At 40.1% G+C, this 25,000-nt stretch overlaps 2 protein-coding genes and 1 long non-coding RNA gene across 9 annotated transcripts in view; 2 read left to right on the top strand and 1 right to left on the bottom strand.

Moving 5' to 3' along the window:
* Positions 1-2,744: 2,744 nt before the first annotated feature.
* Positions 2,745-7,722, top strand: pigp (phosphatidylinositol glycan anchor biosynthesis, class P). Of its 6 annotated transcripts, none has more exons than XR_014202514.1 (5): positions 2,752-2,977; positions 3,886-3,958; positions 4,023-4,141; positions 6,274-6,719; positions 6,870-7,722. XR_014202514.1 is itself a non-coding variant. In XM_082158735.1 (5 exons), exons 1-4 carry the CDS (start codon positions 2,893-2,895, stop codon positions 6,399-6,401), a joined length of 405 nt encoding a protein of 134 aa, XP_082014861.1. In that variant the 5' UTR covers positions 2,752-2,892; the 3' UTR covers positions 6,402-6,425; positions 6,906-7,722. The 6 variants fall into 6 exon arrangements, 4 of the variants coding, with proteins under 4 accessions (XP_082014862.1, XP_082014861.1, XP_082014860.1 ...); XR_014202515.1 differs by having other exon boundaries at positions 6,274-6,785; positions 6,906-7,722; XM_082158735.1 differs by having other exon boundaries at positions 6,274-6,425; positions 6,906-7,722.
* Positions 4,823-6,266, top strand: LOC309489835. The gene is made up of 3 exons (XR_014202534.1): positions 4,823-5,193; positions 5,302-5,328; positions 5,604-6,266. It is a non-coding gene; the product is annotated as an uncharacterized lncRNA (long non-coding RNA).
* ripply3 (ripply transcriptional repressor 3) overlaps positions 6,695-25,000 on the bottom strand; it is a 105,609-nt gene continuing 87,303 nt past the window's right edge. The window contains exons 1-5 of one of the 2 annotated variants that reach the window (XM_082158723.1): positions 13,362-13,562; positions 13,230-13,287; positions 9,019-9,080; positions 8,747-8,903; positions 6,695-8,378 (exon numbers count right to left, since the gene is read on the bottom strand). In XM_082158723.1, coding sequence (XP_082014849.1) covers positions 8,750-8,903; positions 9,019-9,080; positions 13,230-13,287; positions 13,362-13,402 — 315 coding nt within the window. In that variant the 5' untranslated portion in view covers positions 13,403-13,562 and the 3' untranslated portion in view covers positions 6,695-8,378; positions 8,747-8,749. Of the gene's footprint in view, positions 8,379-8,746; positions 8,904-9,018; positions 9,081-13,229; positions 13,288-13,361; positions 13,563-25,000 lie in introns of those variants that run through there. The other variant, XM_082158722.1, reaches the window with a different exon arrangement.

Below are 25,000 nucleotides of genomic sequence, written 5' to 3'. Positions count from 1 at the left end.
TGTGTGTTGTGCCACAGCCTGAGAGACAGCAGGTGAATGTGTGTGTGTGTGTGAGTCTGACCTCAGTGTGTTTCCCTACTGTCCACCACAGTGACCCTCAGTGATATGTGTGTGTGTGTATATGTTAAAACACTGTGGTATAAAATGTTCCGATACTATAATTTGTATATATGTTAAAACACTACACTCTAAAAACTGCTGGGTTAAAAAATAACCCAACCTTAAACACACCGCTGGGTCACTATTGGACAGAACACGCGCTGGGCTGGGTTGGTTTGACCCAAGTGCTGGGTTTTACCATTTAACCCATATTTCTGGGTCATTCATTTGACCCAACCAGTGGGTGGAATTAACCCTCTTGCTGGGTTAAGTCCTACTTATATGCTGGGTTATTTCGTGTCTCATTGCCTTAATAAAATGAGTAACAAATATTTGTTATATTACGAATGTAAAATAATTATTGTCTCTGTAATACAATAAACCAGAGAGGCCACTGTAAATTTGATTTAAATCTCGTTTAATTATTTTTTTAATACATTTTTAATACATGTCTTTAATTATTTTTTGTATACAATTATACAATGTATATACTTCTAAGGTAATAAAAACATAATGTTCATTAAGTAAGGTCTTTATACACCACTGAAAACATAGTTATGTATATGATATTGCATTTCTGTCAACAGATCCTCGTAAATATTACACAATGCACCTTTAAAAGTCATTAAGCAACTCATTTGAACTTATACGATTACGATTTCATTTATTAAGATATGTTGATTTATTAAGAACAGCAACAAACATTTAAAATGCGACTAAATATCACGTGGGCCTGAAAAAACAACTGTTGTCCTCAAATTTTACAGAGGAGGACTCTTTTCCATTAATTTGATACAAGGCATGCTGGAGAAACTCCCAGGCGGGGAAACACTGCTTTGTGTATTTAACATAAAAAAAAAAAAATAATAATAGCTTTGAAACTCAGTCTCGATGGTGTGGCCTGGAACAATGGCAAAGGTCTGACATGTCCCCCTCGTCTCATCCTTGAGGCACAGAATATGCAGCAATGCTCCAGTCATCCCATTTTGTGAATATTCAACCATGTTGGTCCCCAGCTGTTGATTACACACAATCAATTAGAGTGTTGCAATATAACTAACATGCAAGTTAAGCTTTTTTTGTGGAAGTATCAATTTTTTTTTTTTTGCAAACATTACCAAATATGACTAAATATGGCAAACAAACAAAATGTCTATTTAAATTCAGTATTTGCAAACTGAATGATAGCAATAAAAGAGTACTTTGGACTAATATTGTCAACATTTAGGCAATAAAAGTCCAAATATTACTGTAATGTTAGTCTTTAACATTAAAACTCACAAACCAGCAAAGCTGCTCGGAGTCGTTAATCTCCTGACTGGCAGCGCTGATGATCGCCACGCTTAGATAATGTTACACAATAAAATGAAAGATGACATGGTAGGGTATAATGTAAGTCTACATTTTTAAAGCATTCTTAATAATTTTCTTCTCAAAACTGGTGCCTGTCAATTTGACAATATTCCAGGCGGTAATTCCTTACCAGAATGTGACGGCGCGTATTGTGTTATTCCTCAGTTAATTTTTTTCGGAACAATCCTGGTTCTGACAGAGACATTACAGAAGACATACGCATGAGGAGACTATACTGGAACTTACCCCAGTCGCTTCTTCTTACGAGTATTTCTACAATATGCCAGCAGACTTTCCACACACAAACGCTACATTAGCCTCGAGAGTCGAGACTAATTTACCGCAGATTTTACGTGTGAGGGACTAAAAACATACTGCGATTACGGATTTCATTCAAAACGCTTTCCTCACTTTAAATACACAACGTCCACCATGAATACGATAATTACGTGATGAATTTACTATTTAAACTGCATATTTCAAAAAGGCTGCTGATATAGGCCTAGCTGGTTTACAATTAAGGATTTAACGAGGCGGCATTTTGTCAAAAAATCTAACCGGCAAACTGTGGCTATTTAGGTTTCACAGAAATAAATACGTTACCCCTCACACTTCCATATCAAAGACTGTATGTTGAACAGTGAAATTAGCTTGCTGTTACCACAACTTTTTAAAAATATAGGTAAACATTAATATTAATGTCCATAAAACACTGCCTGCTCCAAGTGGCGTGCTCCTCGAGTCTGAACTGAAGATCCAGAAAGTTCCGCAAAGAATAAACCAGTTGCTGGGTCAAAATAACCCAACCAGCTGTTTATTTGTGAATAACCCCCTTACAACTCATTTGACCCAGCATGAGCAACCCAATAATGTGTTTACAGTACCCCCAAACAACCCAACATTTTGACCCAGCACAATCAACCCAACAATTTGTTTACAGAAACAACCCAGCATTTTTTTGAGTGTATGGTGTAAAATGTTTACAGATATTATAATTTGTTACACTGTTAATTTGTACAATTAATTTAAGTAGTACATTTAGATTTAAGTTATGTTGTAATATTTTATTATTTTGATTTATTCTATTATTTTATTGCAAGCTTTGGCAATATTGTAATATGTACAGTCATGCCAATAAAGCAATTTGAATTGAATTGAAATTGAATTGAGAGAGAGAGAGAGAGAGAGTGTGTGTGTGTGAGAGAGAGAGTGTGAGAGAGAGAGAGAGAGAGAGAGAGAGAGAGAGAGAGAGAGAGAGAGAAACACACACTCCAGTCCGCACGGGGGCAGCACTGCACAGCGCTCCTCAGAGACTAACCCGCATCAGAGAGAGAGAAGCGACATTTTTGTATTATTTATAATCTGATTATTTCAACACTGTCGGATCGAAGGAAGCTCTTACCGTTATCGAAGCAGAAGCAAGGATCTGTTAATGTGTAGATGATGGTGGAAAACTCTCCTTCTCCTCTCCCTGAGAGAGCGATCTACGGGTTCGTGCTGTTCCTGGGCTCTCACTGCGGGTTCTGTACGTCTCTCCTACATCTACACCGATCACACTATAAACATGTTCACATCTACACCGATCACACTATAATCATGTGCACATATAGACCGATCACACTATAATCATGTTCACATCTACACCGATCACACTATAATCATGTGCACATATAGACCGATCACACTATAATCATGTTCACATCTACACCGATCACACTATAATCATGTTCATATGTGTCCGACGGCTCGTTCTTCTCCAATAAATGTTTGATATATTAATATTTTACATTAGTATACTTGTCAAGAGCCACTTGACTTTTGTTCTTTATTTTTGGCTCATTAGTTTCTGATTCTCATTTGTAAGTCGCTTTAAATAAAAGCATCTTCTAAATTAATAAATATAAGTTTAAAACATTTCAAATTAAGAAAGTGTTTAAACCAGTGAGAAATTATCATAAAAATGACTTTTCTACGATTTTGTCATACTTACCTGTAGTCAGATTATAATAATTAGATTGAGTATAACGCACTGTAACACCAATGACATGTTTCAATAAACTTTATGATCCAAACATCTTATAATAACTGGGAAAGCCACTTCTTACTCTCAACTTTGATCATGGAAGTACTTTTCCAAACTTTTTTTAATAAGGGGTTTATTACATTAAAAACACTAATGAAAAAATTCACAGTATAAACATTATCAATTTCTTGACTATTTGAAGTATTTTTCATGATTAATAAAATTAAATGATAGGTTTGTCAAGTCGCCTTTATTTCTATAGCACTTTATATACGATACAGATTGTTTTAAAGCAGTTTTACAGTGATAACAGTGATGATTCAGCTCTGCTGTAAAGCAGCTCTAAAAAGACGATAGTAAACAGGCATTATTCAGTGTGATATCAGGTGTTGTGTGTTTGCTCCTGTTAGTGCTGTATGTGGTGTGGGCTTCTGTTCCTGACGACTGGCTTCATTCTGCCGGATTGACTTACTGGCCTCAGAAGTGAGTCAAACTCTTGTGTTGTGTTGAGATCTCAGCGTAGACGAGACTAATGCCCTGTTCACAGATACTGGGCTCTGGCGGCTCCCATTTACATGCTGGTCACTTTAACCACCTGCTTCGTGCTGCTGTTCGGGGTGAATATGATGAACACGGCTCCACTCGCATCAGTGGACAACATCACAGGTGAATATCACATTCACAACATCACAATCACAACATCACAGGTGAACATCACATTCACAACATCACAATCACATTTACATTTACGCATTTGGCAGACGCTTTTATCCAAAGCGACTTACAGTGCACTTATTACAGGGACAATCCCCCTGGAGCAACATGGAGTAAAGTGTCTTGCTCAAGGACACACTGGTGGTGACCAGTTCAGTGGTTTAACCCACTAGACCACCATCTCCACCTCACAATCACAACATCACATTCACAACATCACATTCACAACACCACATTCACAACATCACAGGTGAACATCACATTCATAACATCACAATCACAACATCACATTCACAACATCACAGGTGAACATCACATCACAATCACAACATCACAGGTGAACATCACATTCACAACATCACAGGTGAACATCACATCACATTCACAACATCACAGGTGAACATCACATTCACAACATCACAATCACAACATCACAGGTGAACATCACATTCACAACATCACAGGTGAACATCACATTTGAACACATTCACAACATCACAGGTGAACATCACATTCACAACATCACAATCACAACATCACAGGTGAACATCACATTCACAACATCACAGGTGAACGTCACATTCACAACATCACAGGTGAACGTCACATTCACAACATCACAGGTGAACGTCACATTCACAACATCACAGGTGAACATCACATTCACAACATCACAATCACAACATCACAGGTGAACATCACATTCACAACATCACAATCACAACATCACATTCATAACATCACAGGTGAACATCACATTCACAACATCACAGGTGAACATCACATTCACAACATCACAGGTGAACGTCACATTCACAACATCACAATCACAACATCACAGGTGAACATCACATTCACAACATCACAGGTGAACATCACATTCACAACATCACAATCACAACATCACAGGTGAACATCACATTCACAACATCACAGGTGAACATCACATTCACAACATCACAGGTGAACATCACATTCACAACATCACAATCACAACATCACAGGTGAACATCACATTCACAACATCACAGGTGAACGTCACATTCACAACATCACAGGTGAACGTCACATTCACAACATCACAGGTGAACATCACATTCACAACATCACAGGTGAACATCACATTCATAACATCACAGGTGAACATCACATTCATAACATCACATTCATAACATCACAGGTGAACATCACATTCACAACATCACATTCACAACATCACATTCATAACATCACAGGTGAACATCACATTCACAACATCACATTCACAACATCACATTCATAACATCACAGGTGAACATCACATTCACAACATCACATTCACAACATCACATTCATAACATCACAGGTGAACATCACATTCAAAACATCACCATCACAACATCACAATCACAACATCACATTCACAACATCACAGAAGTAAATAATTAGACACTAAATATTAATCTGAGTCTAAATATTTTATTAGCTCTTTAAACGCAAAGCTTCGTGGAGAGTTTCAGCGGCAAGATCAGACTAGACGGACAGAGATACGGTATACAGTCACAACACTTATTACACATCATTTCACCAAAATAAATAATTATGGGGATAAGATATATTGATTTCAGATTAATCGTGCCTGTTTGTATTTTATAATCCAACAGTGTACAAAACAATAGTCACAAAATGGCAGCAGCTGTGAGTGTGTGAAACGAGAGCGCGAGCAGTGTGGACACTACATTACCATGAGCCTCAGTGTTTTGTGATATCACCTTTTACATTTGCAACACAACTTGGTTAGACATGTGGCTTTGACTTTCCAGCAATTTTAGAGTCCAAATTATTTAAAAAATATATATTTTGTATAAAATCAAAAATGCGTAGTTCAGTGGGTTTGCTTTACAGTAAACTTAAACTTCTATGACTTCTTTACACTTTCATTGCTTTCACTTCTGCATTAATCAGTGTTTTAGGTCTATATTCCAAAGCATTCGTCAATTACAACCATTTACATTCAGATCTGTGCTCAAGAAGAAGAGGTGACAGTGAAGATTAAACATCTTGCATTGATAAATGAAATGATTTCTGGTTTATTGTTTGTCTAGACCACTATGCCAAGAGTCAGCGCACGGATGAGGATGAAGAAGGAGCGATTCCCACATTTCCCAGACTCAGAGACGTTCCCATCAGTGAAATAAACCGTGTGTTTTACCTGGATCCCCGCGAGCACTGAGTGTGTGTGTGTGTGTGTGTGTGTGTGTGTGTGTGTGTGTGTTTTACCTGGATCCCCGCGAGCACTGAGTGTGTGTGTGTGTGTGTGTGTGTGTGTGTGTGTTTTACCTGGATCCCCGCGAGCACTGAGTGTGTGTGTGTGTGTGTGTGTGTGTGTGTGTGTTTTACCTGGATCCCCACGAGCACTGAGTGTGTGTGTGTGTGTGTGTGTGTGTGTGTGTTTTACCTGGATCCCCGCGAGCACTGAGTGTGTGTGTGTGTGTGTGTGTGTGTGTGTGTGTTTTACCTGGATCCCCACGAGCACTGAGGGTGTGTGTGTGTGTGTGTGTGTGTGTTTTACCTGGATCCCCGCGAGCACTGAGTGTGTGTGTGTGTGTGTGTGTGTGTGTGTGTGTGTGTGTTTTACCTGGATCCCCACGAGCACTGAGTGTGTGTGTGTGTGTGTGTGTTTTACCTGGATCCCCACGAGCACTGAGTGTGTGTGTGTGTGTGTCTCTGTCATCAGGACAGGCGTGTGGCGTTTGCTCAGGGTTTAGATGATCAGATCCATCAGATGTGTGTGACAGGCCTGAGGTCTGACTTTCAGGTGAACCTGAGCGGGCCGTCGTGACCCCGCTGACCTCGTGACCCCGCTGACTCCTGATGGACTCGTGGATATGAAGACGTTAAATAAAGCTTACATCTTTTTTTTTTTTTTTTTTTTATAAAACATCACTGCGTTTTCACATCTTTCTCAAACACCAAGCTCCTGATGAGATTATTGCTGTTGTGCTCGTCATGTTGTGTGGCTGATTGGTCAGACCGTGACCTCTGTGACCTCGGGCTAGAAGTGAAGCGGTCTTCATCTCACTATCTGCACATCATCTCTTCAATCCGTCTGCAGAAGGTGTGTGTTCCTGCTCGTCTGCACCTGATGACCCTCATGAGCAAACACCCTGGTGTCAGGTGACCTGTGACCCTTGACCCCGCGACCCCACCACCGTCGCCTGCAGAAAAACTGACTACTCTAGTTTTCCTTTTCTCAAGTTTGTTTTATTAGAATATAATGGAAGCTCGTTCTGCCACGGATAAATTACAAAAAAAGACTTCTCACAATTATGAGTTTAGATATAAATATAAACTCGGAATTCAAAAGAAAAAAGGTCCTAATAATGAGATAAAGTCAGAATTACTTTTTTCTTTAGTGGTGGAAACGAGCTTTCATCAGATCCTTATTAATGTTTCTTTGCATTATTCTGCGGTTTAGCCATCGATATTCTAAAAACCTGTTTTTAAAGTTTGTACACTGTTATAATTATTAATAAATGGAGGAAACAAATGCATATTGAGCAATTTATGTCTTTATTTGTGTTTAGATTCCAGCAGAACTAGCGCTTTATACACTACATAATACTAATGATATTATGGAAATGGAAACACTTTAAACAAGGTTCATTAGTTAACATTAATAAACGTATTAACTAACATGAACTAACAATGAGCAATACATTTGTTACAGTATTTATTAATCTTTGTTAATGTGAGTTATTAATAATACAGCTGTTCATTGTGTGTTCATGTTAGTTCACAGTGCAGTAACTAATGTTCACTAATACAACCTTTGATTTTAATAATGTATTAGTAAATGTTGAAGTTACTATTAACTAAGATGAATAAATGCTGTAGAAGTATTGTTCATTATTAGTTCATGTTAACTAATGAAGCGTAGTGTAAAGTGTTACCATGGAAATAACATCCAAATGAAACACGATCAGGTTAACAACACCAGCCCTAAAGACATTCCCAGATGTGGGATGAAGAGAACGGATGTTCCTCGGATCAAAGGAGTGTTTTCTCCGTGATGACCGACCTGTCGCTGTACACCTGCGTCTCAGGTGAGAATCCCGTGATCTTCCACTAACAGATCCCAGTGTTCCCGGCCCGTGGGTCCTGAACAGTTCTCCACTCCGCTCCCAGCGAGTTCATGAGCAGATCCGGCCTGAAAGAGTTAGTTCACCCAGAAATGAACATTACCCATGATTTACTCTCCCTCAGCTCATCCTAGGTGTATATGACACTCTTCTCTCAGACGAACACAATCAGAGTTATATTAATAAATGTCCTGGCTCTTCCCAGTGTGCGCTTTAGGCTTGAGTAGACTGCGTTCGGCCGGAAGCTAGAATTTAACTTTGTAATGTGTTAAATATGGATATTTCACTTACACAAACGCATGGCTTTGCTTCAGAAGGACTTTATTAACCGACCAGAGCCTGTGGAGCACTTTATGATGGACAGATTCACTTTTATGATGGATAGATTCACTAGATAGTAAATCGTGGGCTAATTTTAATTTTGGGGTGAACTAACCCTTTAATGTGTGTCTGTTTCTCCATCGTCCTCTTCCTCAGAGCTGGAGTCTTCATCGTTGTAAAAGTGCAGCGTGGCCTGAGCGGGGAAACTGGCCAGAACCGTCCGGCCCAGATGAGACAGATACTCCTGGATCCGGGATCTGGGCAGGAACAGCCTGTGGATGGACGGATCCGTCAGAAACAGATTCCTCCTCCTGGTTAATAAATTACATCTGAAAACTCTGAGAGCTAATAAACATGTAATGAAGAGTAAGAGCTTTGGTTCCAGACCTCACAGGATGATGGAAAACTCCTTCAGACGCCTGAACCCGCCTCGAGCCTCCAGAACCCACCTGAACACAAGAACACCTCAACACAAGAACACCCCTGACACAAGAACACCTCAACACAAGAACACCCCTGACACAAGAACACCCCTGACACAAGAACACCCCTGACACCTGAACACAAGAACCACCAGAACACAAGAACCACCAGAACACAAGAACCACCAGAACACAAGAACCACCAGAACACAAGAGCACCCCTGACACCTCAACACAAGAACACCCCTGACACAAGAACACCCCTGACACAAGAACACCCCTGACACAAGAACACACCTGACACAAGAACACCTGAACACAAGAACACCCCTGACACAAGAACACCCCTGACACAAGAACACCCCTGACACAAGAACACCCCTGACACAAGAACACCCCTGACACAAGAACACCCCTGACACAAGAACACCCCTGACACAAGAACACCCCTGACACAAGAACACCCCTGACACAAGAACACCCCTGACACAAGAACACCTGAACACAAGAACACCCCTGACACAAGAACACCCCTGACACAAGAACACCTGAACACAAGAACACCCCTGACACAAGAACACCTCAACACAAGAACACCTCAACACAAGAACACCTCAACACAAGAACACCTCAACACAAGAACACCTCAACACAAGAACACCTCAACACAAGAACACCTCAACACAAGAACACCTCAACACAAGAACACCTCAACACAAGAACACCCCTGACACAAGAACCACCAGAACACAAGAGCACCCCTGACACCTCAACACAAGAACACCCCTGACACAAGAACACCCCTGACACAAGAACACCCCTGACACAAGAACACCCCTGACACAAGAACACCTGAACACAAGAACACCCCTGACACAAGAACACCCCTGACACAAGAACACCCCTGACACAAGAACACCCCTGACACAAGAACACCCCTGACACAAGAACACCCCTGACACAAGAACACCCCTGACACAAGAACACCTGAACACAAGAACACCCCTGACACAAGAACACCCCTGACACAAGAACACCTGAACACAAGAACACCCCTGACACAAGAACACCTCAACACAAGAACACCTCAACACAAGAACACCTCAACACAAGAACACCTCAACACAAGAACACCTCAACACAAGAACACCTCAACACAAGAACACCTCAACACAAGAACACCTCAACACAAGAACACCCCTGACACAAGAACACCTCAACACAAGAACACCTCAACACAAGAACACCTCAACACAAGAACACCTCAACACAACACCACCTCAACACAAGAACACCTCAACACAAGAACACCCCTGACACAAGAACACCTGAACACAAGAACACCTGAACACAAGAACACCCCTGACACAAGAACACCTGAACACAAGAACACCCCTGACACAAGAACACCTGAACACAAGAACACCTGAACACAAGAACACCTGAACACAAGAACACCTGAACACAAGAACACCCCTGACACAAGAACACCCCTGACACAAGAACACCTCAACACAAGAACACCCCTGACACAAGAACACCTCAACACAAGAACACCTCAACACAAGAACACCCCTGACACAAGAACACCTCAACACAAGAACACCTCAACACAAGAACACCTCAACACAAGAGCACCCCTGACACCTAAACACAAGAACACCTGAACACAAGAACACCTCAACACAAGAACACCCCTGACACAAGAACACCTGAACACAAGAACCACCAGAACACAAGAACCACCAGAACACAAGAGCACCCCTGACACCTGAACACAAGAACACCTGAACACAAGAACACCCCTGACACAAGAACACCTGAACACAAGAGCACCCCTGACACCTGAACACAAGAACACCCCTGACACCTGAACACAAGAACACCCCTGACACAAGAACACCTGAACACAAGAGCACCCCTGACACCTGAACACAAGAACACCCCTGACACAAGAACACAAGAGCACCCCTGACACCTGAACACAAGAACACCCCTGACACAAGAACACCTGAACACAAGAGCACCCCTGACACAAGAACACCTGAACACAAGAACACCTGAACACAAGAACACCCCTGACACAAGAACACCTGAACACAAGAGCACCCCTGACACAAGAGCACCCCTGACACAAGAACACCTGAACACAAGAACACCTGAACACCCCTGACACAAGAACACCTGAACACAAGAACACCCCTGACACAAGAACACCCCTGACACAAGAACACCTGAACACAAGAACACCCCTGACACAAGAACACCTGAACACAAGAACACCTGAACACAAGAACACAAGAACACCCCTGACACAAGAACACCTGAACACAAGAACACCTGAACACAAGAACACCTGAACACAAGAACACCTGAACACAAGAGCACCCCTGACACAAGAACACCTGAACACAAGAGCACCCCTGACACAAGAACACCTGAACACAAGAACACCTGAACACAAGAACACCCCTGACACAAGAACACCCCTGACACAAGAACACCCCTGACACAAGAACACCTGAACACAAGAACACCTGAACCACCTGAACACGAGAACACCTGAACACAAGAACCACCTGAACACAAGAATACCCCTGACACCTGAACACAAGAACACCCCTGACACAAGAACACCTGAACACCTGAACACAAGAACACCCCTGACACCTGAACACAAGAACACCCCTGACACAAGAACACCTGAACACAAGAACACCTGAACACAACACCACCTGGGGCCTCATTTATAAACGTTGCGTACGCACAAAAGAAGGCGTACGCCGCTCTCTACGCAATAATTGGTATTTATAAAAAGCAAACTTGACGGGAAAATGTGCGGTCCTTCACGCAAGCTCTGACCCAAGCGTACGCACACAAACGGGTGAAATGAGAAATGGCGACACCGTCGGCAGAGGGAAGAAACACGTGAAAGTGTGTGAAACTGTAGACCGTTGTGTAAAAGAACTGGCAATACTGCCTCTCATAAATAACATGAAGACTTCACAAAGCAAGTCTTACAATTAACAGCCTACACGAACACCCGTTTGATCGATCTGCAGTGTAAAACAAACAAAATCAAACGAAGATTACAACAGAAATGCAAATTAACACATATTTGCAAAAAGAAAAGTGAAATATGTTCTGCAATAATATTGGCATGTTATGCAATTCATCCTCATAACACATCTGTAGCTTGTCAGATCCAATCAAATGGATGGTAATAAAATGCCATGATGCCATCACAATGCGTAATGACGTAATGAAAGTTACGTTTCTTGGTTTTCCTCTCTGTGTTTGCCATGATTTCGCAATCGATGAATATTAACTTGTGGGCGTTTCACGGACTATTTATGGGCAACTATGGGCGTGACATGAAGCCGCAAAAGCTGCACTACATTTAGAATTGATTGTGATTTATTAAGGGAAAACTGCGTAGGATGTGCGTGCGCACGGTTTTATAAATCCGAATATTTCTGTGCGTACGCACGTCCTATGTTTCATCCGTACGCCACTTCTGACGCAAATCCTACGCAAAGTTTTATAAATGAGGCCCCTGAACACAAGAACACAAGGACGTTCTGTCAAAGTTATAAACAAACGTTCTTCCAGTAACATTGATAGAAAGTTTAATAGAAATATTATCTGGTCTATAATAATGTTCTCAAAATATAAGAACAAAAACATTATTTATACATCGTTCATGAAACCTTTTAGTTAGACATTCTTCAAATATTCTGGTAACAGTTTACAATACAGTTCATTAGTTAACATTATTAATAATACGTTATTTAAATCAAAGGTTGTATTTGTTAACATTAGTTAATGCACTGAGAACTAACATGAACAAACAATGAACAGCTGTATTTTTATTAACTAACAATAACAAAGATTTATTAATATTGTAACAAATGTTTTGCTCATGGATAGTGCATGTTGGTTACTACAATAACTAATGTTAACTAATGAACCTTATTGTAAAGTGTTACCAACTACTGTTCAGAGAACATTCAAAAGTAGCGTTCCCATAATGTTTGAAGAATGATACGATGGAACGTTCCCTTAACGTTCACATAACCAATAAAAGCATTTTTTAAAAGAACATGCAGAGAACCTTCAAAAGTAAGGTTTCATAAGGGAATGTTAGCAAAACTTGAAGTAAAATAAAAATGTTACTTTATTTAATTGTGTCTCTCTTGTTGAAAGATCCCACGGTCTCCATATCACAGGACAACTATTAAAACACAGGAGAGGAGAGTTATTAAAGACTTTAAAATTTGAAAACAGAGGAATTGACGAAACTCTTACCCGAGCATCTGATCCGCGTGCACACTCACCGGCAGCATCATTACACACTGATGCGCGCGCCCGCGCGCGCACTGATGAAGGCGCGCGCTGAGAGGGGGCGTGTCCTGCGCGCACCCGCCAATGAATACAAATTATTAATCAATGTTTTCATTCGCACTTCTGCCTGAGAAAACATAGTCACTTTGAACATTCGATCCCCTCACTGCAAGAAATACATAAACACTTACAACAACGCAGCTCTTGAAAAGTAATATCGCTTAAAGTAACAGAAACACTGGTTTGAAAGCGCGTGGTTCACAGTCTCGTGTTTAAGACGCCGTTATACATTATTTATGTTCTTTTGTTTTAGAAACGATGATCACAGCTGATACTCAGTAGAACAGCAAGATTTACTTCAGATTCTGACACACTAGCTGTGAGGTCTTCATCTTAAACACAACACGTTCTGCACACAACAATTCTATATTAAACATTAGACATGACGTCATTCTGATTTATAAATCAGCGAAACTCATTTAACTCTCAGACTGACGAGTCGAGAAGCGGCCGTTAGAGGGCGAGAGAGGTGTGTGTGTGTGTGTGTGTGTGTGTGTGTGTGTGTGTGTGTGTGTGTGTGTGTGTGAGAGAGAGGTGTGTGTGTGTGTGAGAGAGAGAGAAAGAGAGGTGTGTGTGAGAGAGACTTTTAACCCTTTTTTTTATTTATAACAATTAAGGGTTTTAAAACAACTTACAAAACGAATACATTTCCAAAACAATTGAACAAAAGCACCAACATTTTACCAATTAAAAACTAAACTTCCGTTCTCACTCACTGTCACCAGTGCCTCTCTCACACCCCATCTCCATTCGAACAAAGCAACATTATCAGTGTATTTATAATATGTATACTCAATGGTCACTCGAGATTCTATTAAAGACCTGAACATAGCAACCATATCAACCTCTGTTCCTGCATTTTTACACTGGTGGGATTTCAGAATGGCTAACTTAGCTTGACCAATTAAAAAATTGGCAAGAACACATTGTTGTTGCCATGACCTTCTATATTTATATCCCAGTATAAACAAGGTATTGCTGTATGAAAAACCTAATTTTGTGATCAACTTTTCCAGTATTACAAATACAGGACCAAGTCTTGGACATTCAAAAAACATATGAAAAACTGTATCATGAGCATTACAGAAGGGACATAATAAAACAATCTTATTAAATTTTGAAACCAAGCTATTTGAGGCTATAGCACAATGAAGTACTCTCCACTGAAGATCTCCACATCGCTTAGAGATAGGAGGTTTATACAAGACTCTCCATGATGGATGTACTTCTTCACAAATAGAGATCTTAACCCTCCATTTAGTATCTGTTTTTCCTTGCAATTGCCCAACATGCACAGACTTGACACACATATAATAAAGATTTTTCTTTGCCACATCATGAAAAAACAAATCCCCATATCCCTTCAACAATGTATTCTGGTTTATATTACCCCCAACTCTCCCATCTTTAGGGGTCACCTTCAGCTCAGGGAAGTTCTGAGGTGTACAACCATCTACCAAGACTGAGTTTATAAAGGACATTAATGCAGGGGGGAAAGCATCCTTAATACACTTGATTATCCTATCCATAGTTCTCAAAGATTTAATTTGAACCTGTGCAGCAAGTGATAACACAGTTCGCCACTGACATTGTGTCAAATCAATTAAATCCATAACTTTACTGACCCCAGCATTTAAAAACTGTGGAACAAAACAAGACAAATTAGATGGTAGTTTTATAAGGGGATTAAAAAACAAAGGTTCTGAAACCCCATAGTGCACATCTTCAGTTCTTGTAAAGTTTAAATATTTCCAAGATTTAATTACTGACATGTAAAAGTTAGGAAAGAAACAACGTGCCTTTTCCTCAAAGGGCTTTTCCATTAAAAACAACTGTTTATCAAGGCCTATCCCACCTAAATCTGTTAATATAGACAACCCAAATGAAACCCATCGTAAAGGAGCAGAACAATACATAATCCTCTGTAATGTTTGTAATCTCATTCCTAATATTTTTGACTCTATATGTATTAGTCCTTGACCTCCCTCAGCCACAGGAAGGTAAAGTATACCAGGAATAAGCCAATGGTAACCGTTCCAAAAAAAATCCACAAAAGCTTTTTGGATGATAGTAAGCAATTCCTTAGGAGGATTTAAAACAGTTACTCTATGCCATAGCATTGAGGCCGTCAGATTATTGATAATCAAGCACCTCCCTCTGAAGGAGAGCTGTGGGAGAAGCCATCGCCATTTTTGCAATCTGCCGATCACCCGATTTGCTAATCCCTCCCAGTTCTTTTCAGTGTATTGAGCTGTCCCAAAAAACACACCAAGTACTTTAAATCCATCTTGAACCCATTTACACTGTTGTGGTAATCGAGGAGGTCCTATATCCAACCAGTCTCCCAACAACAAGGATGCACATTTATCCCAGTTAACACGAGCAGATGTAGCTTTCTGATACTTGTTCAAACAGTGAATAAGTTTAGTAACATCATCAGTGCTCTTAATTATTACTGTCACATCATCTGCGTAAGCTGTTAGTTTCACCGGGACTATTTCTGGAAAACCTGGGACACCAATACCACACAGCTGTTTCCTCAGCATAACTAACAGAGGTTCAATAGAGATAGAGTACAGAAGACCAGACAGAGGACATCCTTGTCTTATTCCCCTGGTCACAGAGAAAGGCCTAGTTAAAGACCCATTCATTCGTATCATACTGTAAATGTCACTGTACAGTAGCTTGACAAGAGAAATAAACTGTGTACCAAAACCAAAAGCTTCAAGGGTCTTAAACAAATAATGATGGTCCACCCTGTTGAAAGCTTTTTCCTGATCCAAGGATAGAAATCCAATGTCCAATTTGTGTCTTTGTGCAACTGTAATAATGTCTCTTACGAGAAACAGATTATCAAAAATTGTACGTTTAGGGGCACAAAATGACTGATCTTCATGGATTACATTTGTCATATATTTTTTAAGTCTGTTAGTTAATGTTTTAGATAAAATCTTAAAATCAACACAGATCAGTGACACAGGCCGCCAGTTTTTAAGGAACCCAAGATCCCCTTTTTTTGGAATCAACGTTATGATTGCCCTCCGACAACTCGTTGGAAGTTTCCCTCGGTTAAAACTTTCCAGAAAGACTTCATACATGTCCTCTCCAATCACATTCCAGCAGGCACGATAAAATTCCGCTGAAAGACCATCCAGACCCGGTGACTTCCCAGGGCTCAGCTCCTGGACGGCAAGAGAAAGTTCAGCAAAGGATATAGGGTTCTCAAGGATAAGTTGATCTTCCTCTGATAACTGTGGTAGATCACATAAAATTTGTTCTGCTGCTGATCGGTCACATGGTTCAGCACAGTAGAGGTCCTCATAAAAGGAAAGTGCATGAGTACGGATTTCCTGCTGGTCAGTTGTCACACCACCCTGTGGTAAATTCAGTTTATACTTATGTTCTCTTGGTTTTTTTTCAAGACCGAAGAAGAATGCAGAGGGAGCGTCCATTTCATTTAATTGAGAATATCTAGTCCTTAAGAGGGCTGCTTTTCCATGCTCCTCCAACAAAGTCTTCAAAAGGAATTTATTCCTCTCAATGGAATCAGCAGAGTCACCATGGTTACTTTGTCTCAGAATGTCTTCTTCAAGTGATCTCATTTTTTCTTTGAGAGTTCTGGTGTTATGGGCAGTATATTGTTGGCAAAACAACTTGATATGCACTTTGCCTATGTCCCACCACTGACTCAATAAAGGAAAACTTCATCTCTCCTCTCTCCAAGATTGCCAAAAAAGGCCAAAAGAGTGAATGAAAGAGTGATCCTGCAATAATCTGTTGTTAAAGTGCCAGTGTGATTTTTGAGTTTTAGAAGACAGGACAGAAACAGCTACAGAGATATAATGATGGTCAGATAAAAAAGATGGTACTATTAGGCTATTGTAAAACCTACCACTATTACTCTTAGCGACATAAAATCGGTCAAGTCTCGCTCCAGACAAGGAATTTGAGTTAGCTTTTAACCAGGTATACTGTTTGACCCCAGGAAAACTATCTCTCCATAAATCAACAAAATCATGATATCCAATAACATTTTTTAAAATTTCTGCAGAACCTGAGTGGGGTTCATCATGATTTCTGTCTAAATCAGGGTTTATTGTGCAGTTAAAGTCACCTCCTACTACCACAACATTATCCTGTGGGCACTGTGACAAAGCATCCGACAATTTTTTAAAAAATATCTTACGCTCTTGTCCAACATTAGGAGCATATACATTAAAAAAAGAAAAACTTTCTTGTCCAACCATAATATCTGCTCTTAAAAGTCGACCAGGTATTATCTCAAACATAACTGGTTGATTACAGACACATGGAGAAAAAAGTATAGCAACACCAGCACTAAAATTAGTCCCGTGGGGCCGTGGCTCATTAAAATATTTCCCTTCCAATCACAATTCCACTGTGTCTGATTCCTCAAATCAGAATGAGTCTCTTGGAGCATAATAATATCTGCCTTTTTTAATTGTAAATAATTAAAAAGAGCAAATCTCTTTGTTGTATCCCGACATCCATTGATGTTAAAGGATCCAATATTTATGAATGCCATGGAAAAGATAATGCTAGGATATCCAAAAACCCCCCAAAAATAAACTGACAATCATGACTCCATAGACTATAATATTTATAACGAGTTTTTAATCTTTTTTTTAACAGTGCTCAGGTATTTTTTGAGCCTGTAGCGTTTAGGCTGAGCAAGCTCCTCCATTGTTGCCTTTCTTAACGCCATTGTACATGAATCAACAAAGAGTTGTAAATCTGGGAAGTATTTTTCAATTTTTGGTCCTCGCTGGTTAAAGGTATGGTCTAAAAAATCATTAATTTGGCGAACTGTATAATAGGGATGTTTTAATTTAAGATTCTGACCATTCCCTTCAAAACTACCTTGAGAATTTACCATAGCAAGATGGTCTGCTATATCAGAAGTGTCACTATCAGAATCCGACTGAACTTCACTTCCTTCCATCAACATACCAGCATCGCCCTGAGACAGGCTATATCCTGATGCCTGTGAATCGACCCACTCGCCGTCAGGCATCAGGAGCTCAGCCCGCTCTACTGGTCGCTCCGGTTCACCGATCGCGCCGGCGGGATCTGCGTCAGCGCGCTCAACTTCAGCACTCACTGTGCTGTCATTTACACTCACTGTGCTGTCATTTACACTTACTGTGCTGTCATTTACACTTACTGTGCTGTCATTTACACTCACTGTGCTGTCATTTACACTCACTGTGCTGTCATTTACACTCACTGTGCTGTCATTTACACTCACTGTGCTGTCATTTACACTTACTGTGCTGTCATTTACACTCACTGTGCTGTCATTTACACTCACTGTGCTGTCATTTACACTCACTGTGCTGTCATTTACACTTACTGTGCTGTCATTTACACTCACTGTGCTGTCATTTACACTCACTGTGGTGTCATTTACACTCACTGTGCTGTCATTTACACTTACTGTGCTGTCATTTACACTCACTGTGCTGTCATTTACACTCACTGTGCTGTCATTTACACTCACTGTGCTGTCATTTACACTCACTGTGCTGTCATTTACACTCACTGTGCTGTCATTTACACTTACTGTGCTGTCATTTACACTCACTGTGCTGTCATTTACACTCACTGTGGTGTCATTTACACTCACTGTGCTGTCATTTACACTCACTGTGCTGTCATTTACACTCACTGTGCTGTCATTTACACTCACTGTGGTGTCATTTACACTCACTGTGCTGTCATTTACACTTACTGTGCTGTCATTTACACTCACTGTGCTGTCATTTACACTTACAACGGTATTCACGGAAGAATGTTCCACATCATCAACGCGCTCGTTCATTATAGGCTCGTTCGCACTTACTCCATCTTTAGAGAAAGAAACCGCATCAATTACCTGATCAATTCTCTCACTATTATTTTTCCCACCTTCATCATTTACTGGAGCAGAGGGTAATTGTTCCGCAGAAGGATTAAGCTCATTCACATTAATGTTAGGCTCCTCATTCCTTGAACATACCAGTTTTGTATGACCGTACTTCCCACAAGTAAAACACCTCATTGATTCAGTACTGATGTAAATGGTATAATCTTTACCCAGCACAGTGGTTTTCGCTGACGTGTTCAAAGATTGAAATTCGGCGTTCAGGATCATGAAAGTCTGACGTCTAAATGACATCACATGTTTGAGTTCTGGATTTTTTAATCCTAAAGGGATCATTTTTATTGGCCCAACTAGTTTACCATAGCGTCCTAACAACCGCTCGAGTGAATCTTTGGTAATGAATGGGGGCACATTCGAAAGGATAACCTTCTTTGAAGGATTCGACAAAGGCAAAACTGATAAAAAAGATAAACAGATAAACCAAATTCAACTAAATGCTGAACCAAAGAAACTTCTTTCAAAAAGACAACAAACGCCTTGTTCATCCTTGATGCAGACACAATATTACAAGCCCCAATTTCGCTGCTGATCGCAACTAAACAATCCTCAACTGTAATGGACTCATCAGGTAAACATTTGCACCCGTGTTGAGCGGTTAAAAGAGCAACACCATCCGAATTTGTCCCCATTTTCCACCCTTAGGTGAAAAAACAGCGACAAATAATATATACTAAACAAAACCAAAAAAAAGGAAAGAGGAAAAGGAAAAAAAGTACCAACTCACTCACACACGCTGCAACTCGCTCCGACGCTCACACACTACTCAGACGCCCGCACATGCGCACACTCAGAGGGAGAGAGAGAGAGAGAGAGAGAGAGAGGTGTGTGTGTGTGTGTGTGAGAGAGAGAGAGAGAGAGGTGTGTGTGTGAGAGAGGTGTGTGTGTGTGTGTGTGTGTGTGTGTGAGAGAGAGAGAGAGAGAGGTGTGTGTGTGTGTGTGTGTGTGTGTGAGAGAGAGAGAGAGAGGTGTGTGTGTGAGAGAGGTGTGTGTGTGTGTGTGTGTGTGTGTGTGTGTGAGAGAGAGAGGTGTGTGTGTGTGTGTGTGTGTGTGTGTGAGAGAGAGAGAGAGAGAGAGAGAGAGGTGTGTGTGTGAGAGAGGTGTGTGTGTGTGTGTGTGTGTGTGTGAGAGAGAGAGAGAGGTGTGTGTGTGTGTGTGTGTGTGTGTGTGTGAGAGAGAGAGAGAGAGAGAGAGAGGTGTGTGTGTGTGTGTGTGTGTGTGTGTGTGAGAGAGAGAGAGAGAGGTGTGTGTGTGAGAGAGGTGTGTGTGTGTGTGTGTGTGTGTGTGTGTGTGTGTGAGAGAGAGAGAGAGAGGTGTGTGTGTGTGTGTGTGTGTGTGTGTGAGAGAGAGAGAGAGAGAGAGAGAGAGAGAGGTGTGTGTGTGTGTGTGTGAGAGAGAGAGAGAGAGAGAGAGAGAGAGAGAGAGAGAGAGAGAGGTGTGTGTGTGTGTGTGTGTGAGAGAGAGAGAGAGAGAGAGAGAGAGAGAGAGAGGTGTGTGTGTGTGTGTGTGTGAGAGAGAGAGAGAGGATTAAACAACTTTTATTTAGACATCATTTATATCTCATTCACAATAATAATAATAATAATAATAATAAAATGTAATATTCAAAAAATAAAAATAAAAATACTTTTTTTTTTTTAAAACCCTAAGACCAATTGATCATCATGTACAACACATAGAACCTCATTGATACACCAGATTTCACAAAAAGCAGGTACATTATTTGTGAGACTGTAATATGTAAATTCCATTCTCAATCTTGCTGCCACCAGACTCATACACATTACTCTAGAATTTGTTGCTGCCAACTCTAGGCCCTTGTTTTTTCTTGTTTTCCATATGGCCAATTTTGCTGTCCCTATTAAATAATTCAATAAACATACTCTCCTTCTTAATAAAAATCTATATTTCAACCCTCCTATAAATTTTTTGTCTGAAAATTCTTCTGCAAACCCCTGAAACCAAGCTGCAAGTAATTCAAACAAATCATTTAATCTATTACATTTTAAAAACAGATGCTCTAGATCTTCACCCTCACCACAAAACCTACACTGTCCCCCCACTGCTGGGTTCAGGTGCGCCACATGCCTGTCCGTAGCTATCGCCCCGTGTATGATCCTCCACTGCAGATCACCAGTTCGCTTTTCTACAGGGAGTTTGTACAGGGTCCTCCACCTGTCTCTAACAAGGAAGTCTGGTCCCAACAACTCTAGCCATCTGGAAGCTTTTTGTCTCTTCAGTGACCTCTGGTGTATCACCTTAACTGCTGTGTGGTAAAGTGCCTTCTTCGAAGCACAATCCAGATACTCCAGTTGAGGTGTCTGTAAATTCAAGATAGAATCGGCAACCTCCCCTTCATTCTCATCACACATTAGTGACGAAATCTTGATCCTTGGAAAAACTTTCATGTCATTCTGATTTGACATTTGTCCTGTTGCTATACTTTCTCCATAAGTTCTTTGTACTGCCAGAGAGATTTCCTCCATCATTTTTAAAACAAGTCTCTGTGATCGTAAACCAGTCACTTCCTTAATATTTTCGACAGATTTCCATCCATCTTTATCCATTAGATGACCCAGCTTCACGATACCATTCCTGAGCAGACATGCTCGCACATTTACTGAGGACAAAAGTCTGGTCTGGATCATGTTGTTAAAAAACAATGGTTCCTCAGGAGCCCAGTGAATAGAACTGCTCCCATCTCTGTCCACCTTTAAAACATTTCTCCACACATGAAACATTGTCCGATAAAAAGGAGTAATTTCGGACAAATTCATATCCTCCAGTTTCATTAAAAACAGGTGTTTATCAAGACCAAGCCCACCTGCCCTCTGCAAGATGGCACATGCTGTAGGAGTCCATAACAAGTCTTTTTGATAAAGAAATCTTTTTGCTGCTTGTAATCTGAACGCGTGGATACGACTCTTAACGTCCACCAGGCCATGTCCTCCTTCGCAAACTGGCAAAAAGATCACTGATGCTCGGACCCAGTGCTCGCCACTCCAGAAAAAATTGACCAATTTCCTCTGAATTTCACATATAATGTCCTCAGGTGGATCCATGACTACACACCTGTGCCATAGTGTAGACGCTGCCAGGTTATTGGCGACCAGAACTCTCCCTCTATAAGACAACTGTGGTAATAGCCATTCCCACTTAGACAATCGGGCAGACACCTTATCCAGCATACCCTCCCAATTCTTCATTTGATATTGTCTATTGCCTATAAAAACTCCCAACACTTTTAAACCTTCCCTTCCCCATCTCAAGCCACCTGGAAGTTGTGGATATCCTACCTCGTCCCACTGACCCATAATATAACCCTCACTTTTCTCCCAATTTACTTTGGCAGTGGACGCTTTTTCATAAAGCTTAATATTCTCATTTAAACTCCTAATATCCTCTTGCCTCGTGATAAACACCGTAATATCATCTGCATAAGCAGACAAAACTAATTTAACACTTTCACTTCCATTTTGAAATAACACACCTTGTAAATGTTTTTTAAGTCTATGTAAGAGAGGTTCAATCATTAGGCTATACAGCTGCCCAGACAATGGACAGCCTTGTCTGATCCCTCTACCAAGAGGTACTGGAGCACTAAGACCCCCACCAGCCTTTACCATGATAAACACATCGGAGTATAACAATTTTACATATGATAAAAAATTTTCACCAAAACCAAAATGTTTTAAAACATTAAACAGATACCCATGATCCACCCTGTCAAATGCCTTTTCTTGGTCTAATGATACAATTCCAAGATCACTATTATTAAGGTGGCTAAAGTCAACTAAATCTCGTAACACAAATATATTGTCTATAATAGATCTCTCTGGAACACAATACGTTTGATCTTTATCAATCAAAACCTCTAAACAATGCTTAATTCTATTAGCCAGACATTTTGACAGTATCTTATAATCCAGACATAGTAGGGACACTGGTCTCCAATTTTTCAATAAACATAAATCCCCTTTTTTTGGTAGCAGTGAGAGGACTGCACGTCGACAACTTAAGGGGAGTGATTTTTCTTTAAAACAATTTAAAAACACTTCATACAAATCCACTCCAACTAGATTCCAAAATTGCTTATAAAATTCAACTGGCAATCCGTCTATTCCTGGAGACCGACCTGAAGACAGTTGCTGCATTGCCTCTGTGAGTTCCTTAAAAGTAATTTCATTATCCAGCAATTTCTTATGTCCATCTGGTAACTTTGGTAAATCAAACAGTAATTCCTCAGTACTTTTAGAGTCACATGATTCTTTACTATATAATGACGCATAAAAATTCACTGCCATTTTTCTGATTTCCACCGGATCAGAGGTTATAGTTCCATTTGCGCGACGAAGATTATACATCTGTTTCTGTTGAACATTTTTCTTTTCCAGGTTAAAAAAATAAGAACTAGGAGCATCCATATCTTTAATCGAGCAAAACCTTGCTCTAATCAGTGCTCCCTTAGTCCGTTCCTGTAAAAAAGATCCAAGTTCCATTCTCTTCTTTTCCAAAAAGTCTTTCTGCACAGTTCCAGGATTATCCATAATTTCTTTTTCTAACTGCACAATGTCCTTTTCCAGTTTTTGTACTGTTACTTTAATTTGAGAGGAAGAATGCAAGGTATAATTCTGACAAAAAACTCTTATTTGGGCTTTTCCCACTTCCCACCACTGGCTAATATTTTCAAAAAAACTCTTTTTCATTTTCCACTCATTCCAAAACATTGTAAATCTTTCACAAAACAAAACATCTTGTAACAGTTTAACATTAAAATGCCAATAATATGTACGTCTTGACAATTCTTTCATGTTAAGATCTAAACCAACCATATGATGATCTGAAAAGGCATTTGGTGAATGAAAAACGTTCATTATTCTGTTGTTCCATATTTTTCCAAGATAAAACCGGTCCAATCTAGCCCCACAAACAATATTATCAGTCACTTTAACCCATGTGTACTGTCTTTCCATTCCATTCCTTACTCTCCATATATCTATCAAACCTCTTTTTCCCATTATTTTGGATAGTACTAAACTAGATTGATTATGAGGTTCTTCACCATTTCTATCAACAGTGAAATCTGTTGTACAGTTCCAGTCTCCCCCTACAATAATACACACACCATCATCAATTTTCTTAAGAGATTCATTCAGTTTCATAAAAAACCTCACCCTTTCTGACCCATTATTCGGGGCATATACATTTACAAAAGCAAACAGAAAACCCTCAAACTCTATTTTTGTTATTATAATCCTCCCCTTTTCAATTTCCTCAACATTTAAAATATTAACATTCATATTCTTTGAAAATAAAATAGCAACTCCAGCACTATTATTTGACCCATGACTTAAGACGAGCTTTCCACCCCACCACATACCCCATTCTATTTCATTATTATTATCAGTATGTGTTTCCTGTAAAAATGCAACATTAATCTGTTTTATTTTCAAAAATTCTGAAACCATTGCCAATTTCTTCCTGTCCCTACCCCCATTTATATTTAAGGAACCAACCCTCAAACACTCCATAGATAGATGAAAGGATAGAAGGGATAGAAAAAGAAACCATTGTAAGAGAGACACCCTGTGCAACTTAATCA

Source organism: Leuciscus leuciscus, assembly GCF_965113295.1.
Source record: "Leuciscus leuciscus genome assembly, chromosome: 24".
Taxonomy (NCBI): domain Eukaryota; kingdom Metazoa; phylum Chordata; class Actinopteri; order Cypriniformes; family Leuciscidae; genus Leuciscus; species Leuciscus leuciscus.
This window is presented reverse-complemented; position numbering and strand designations above follow the sequence as displayed.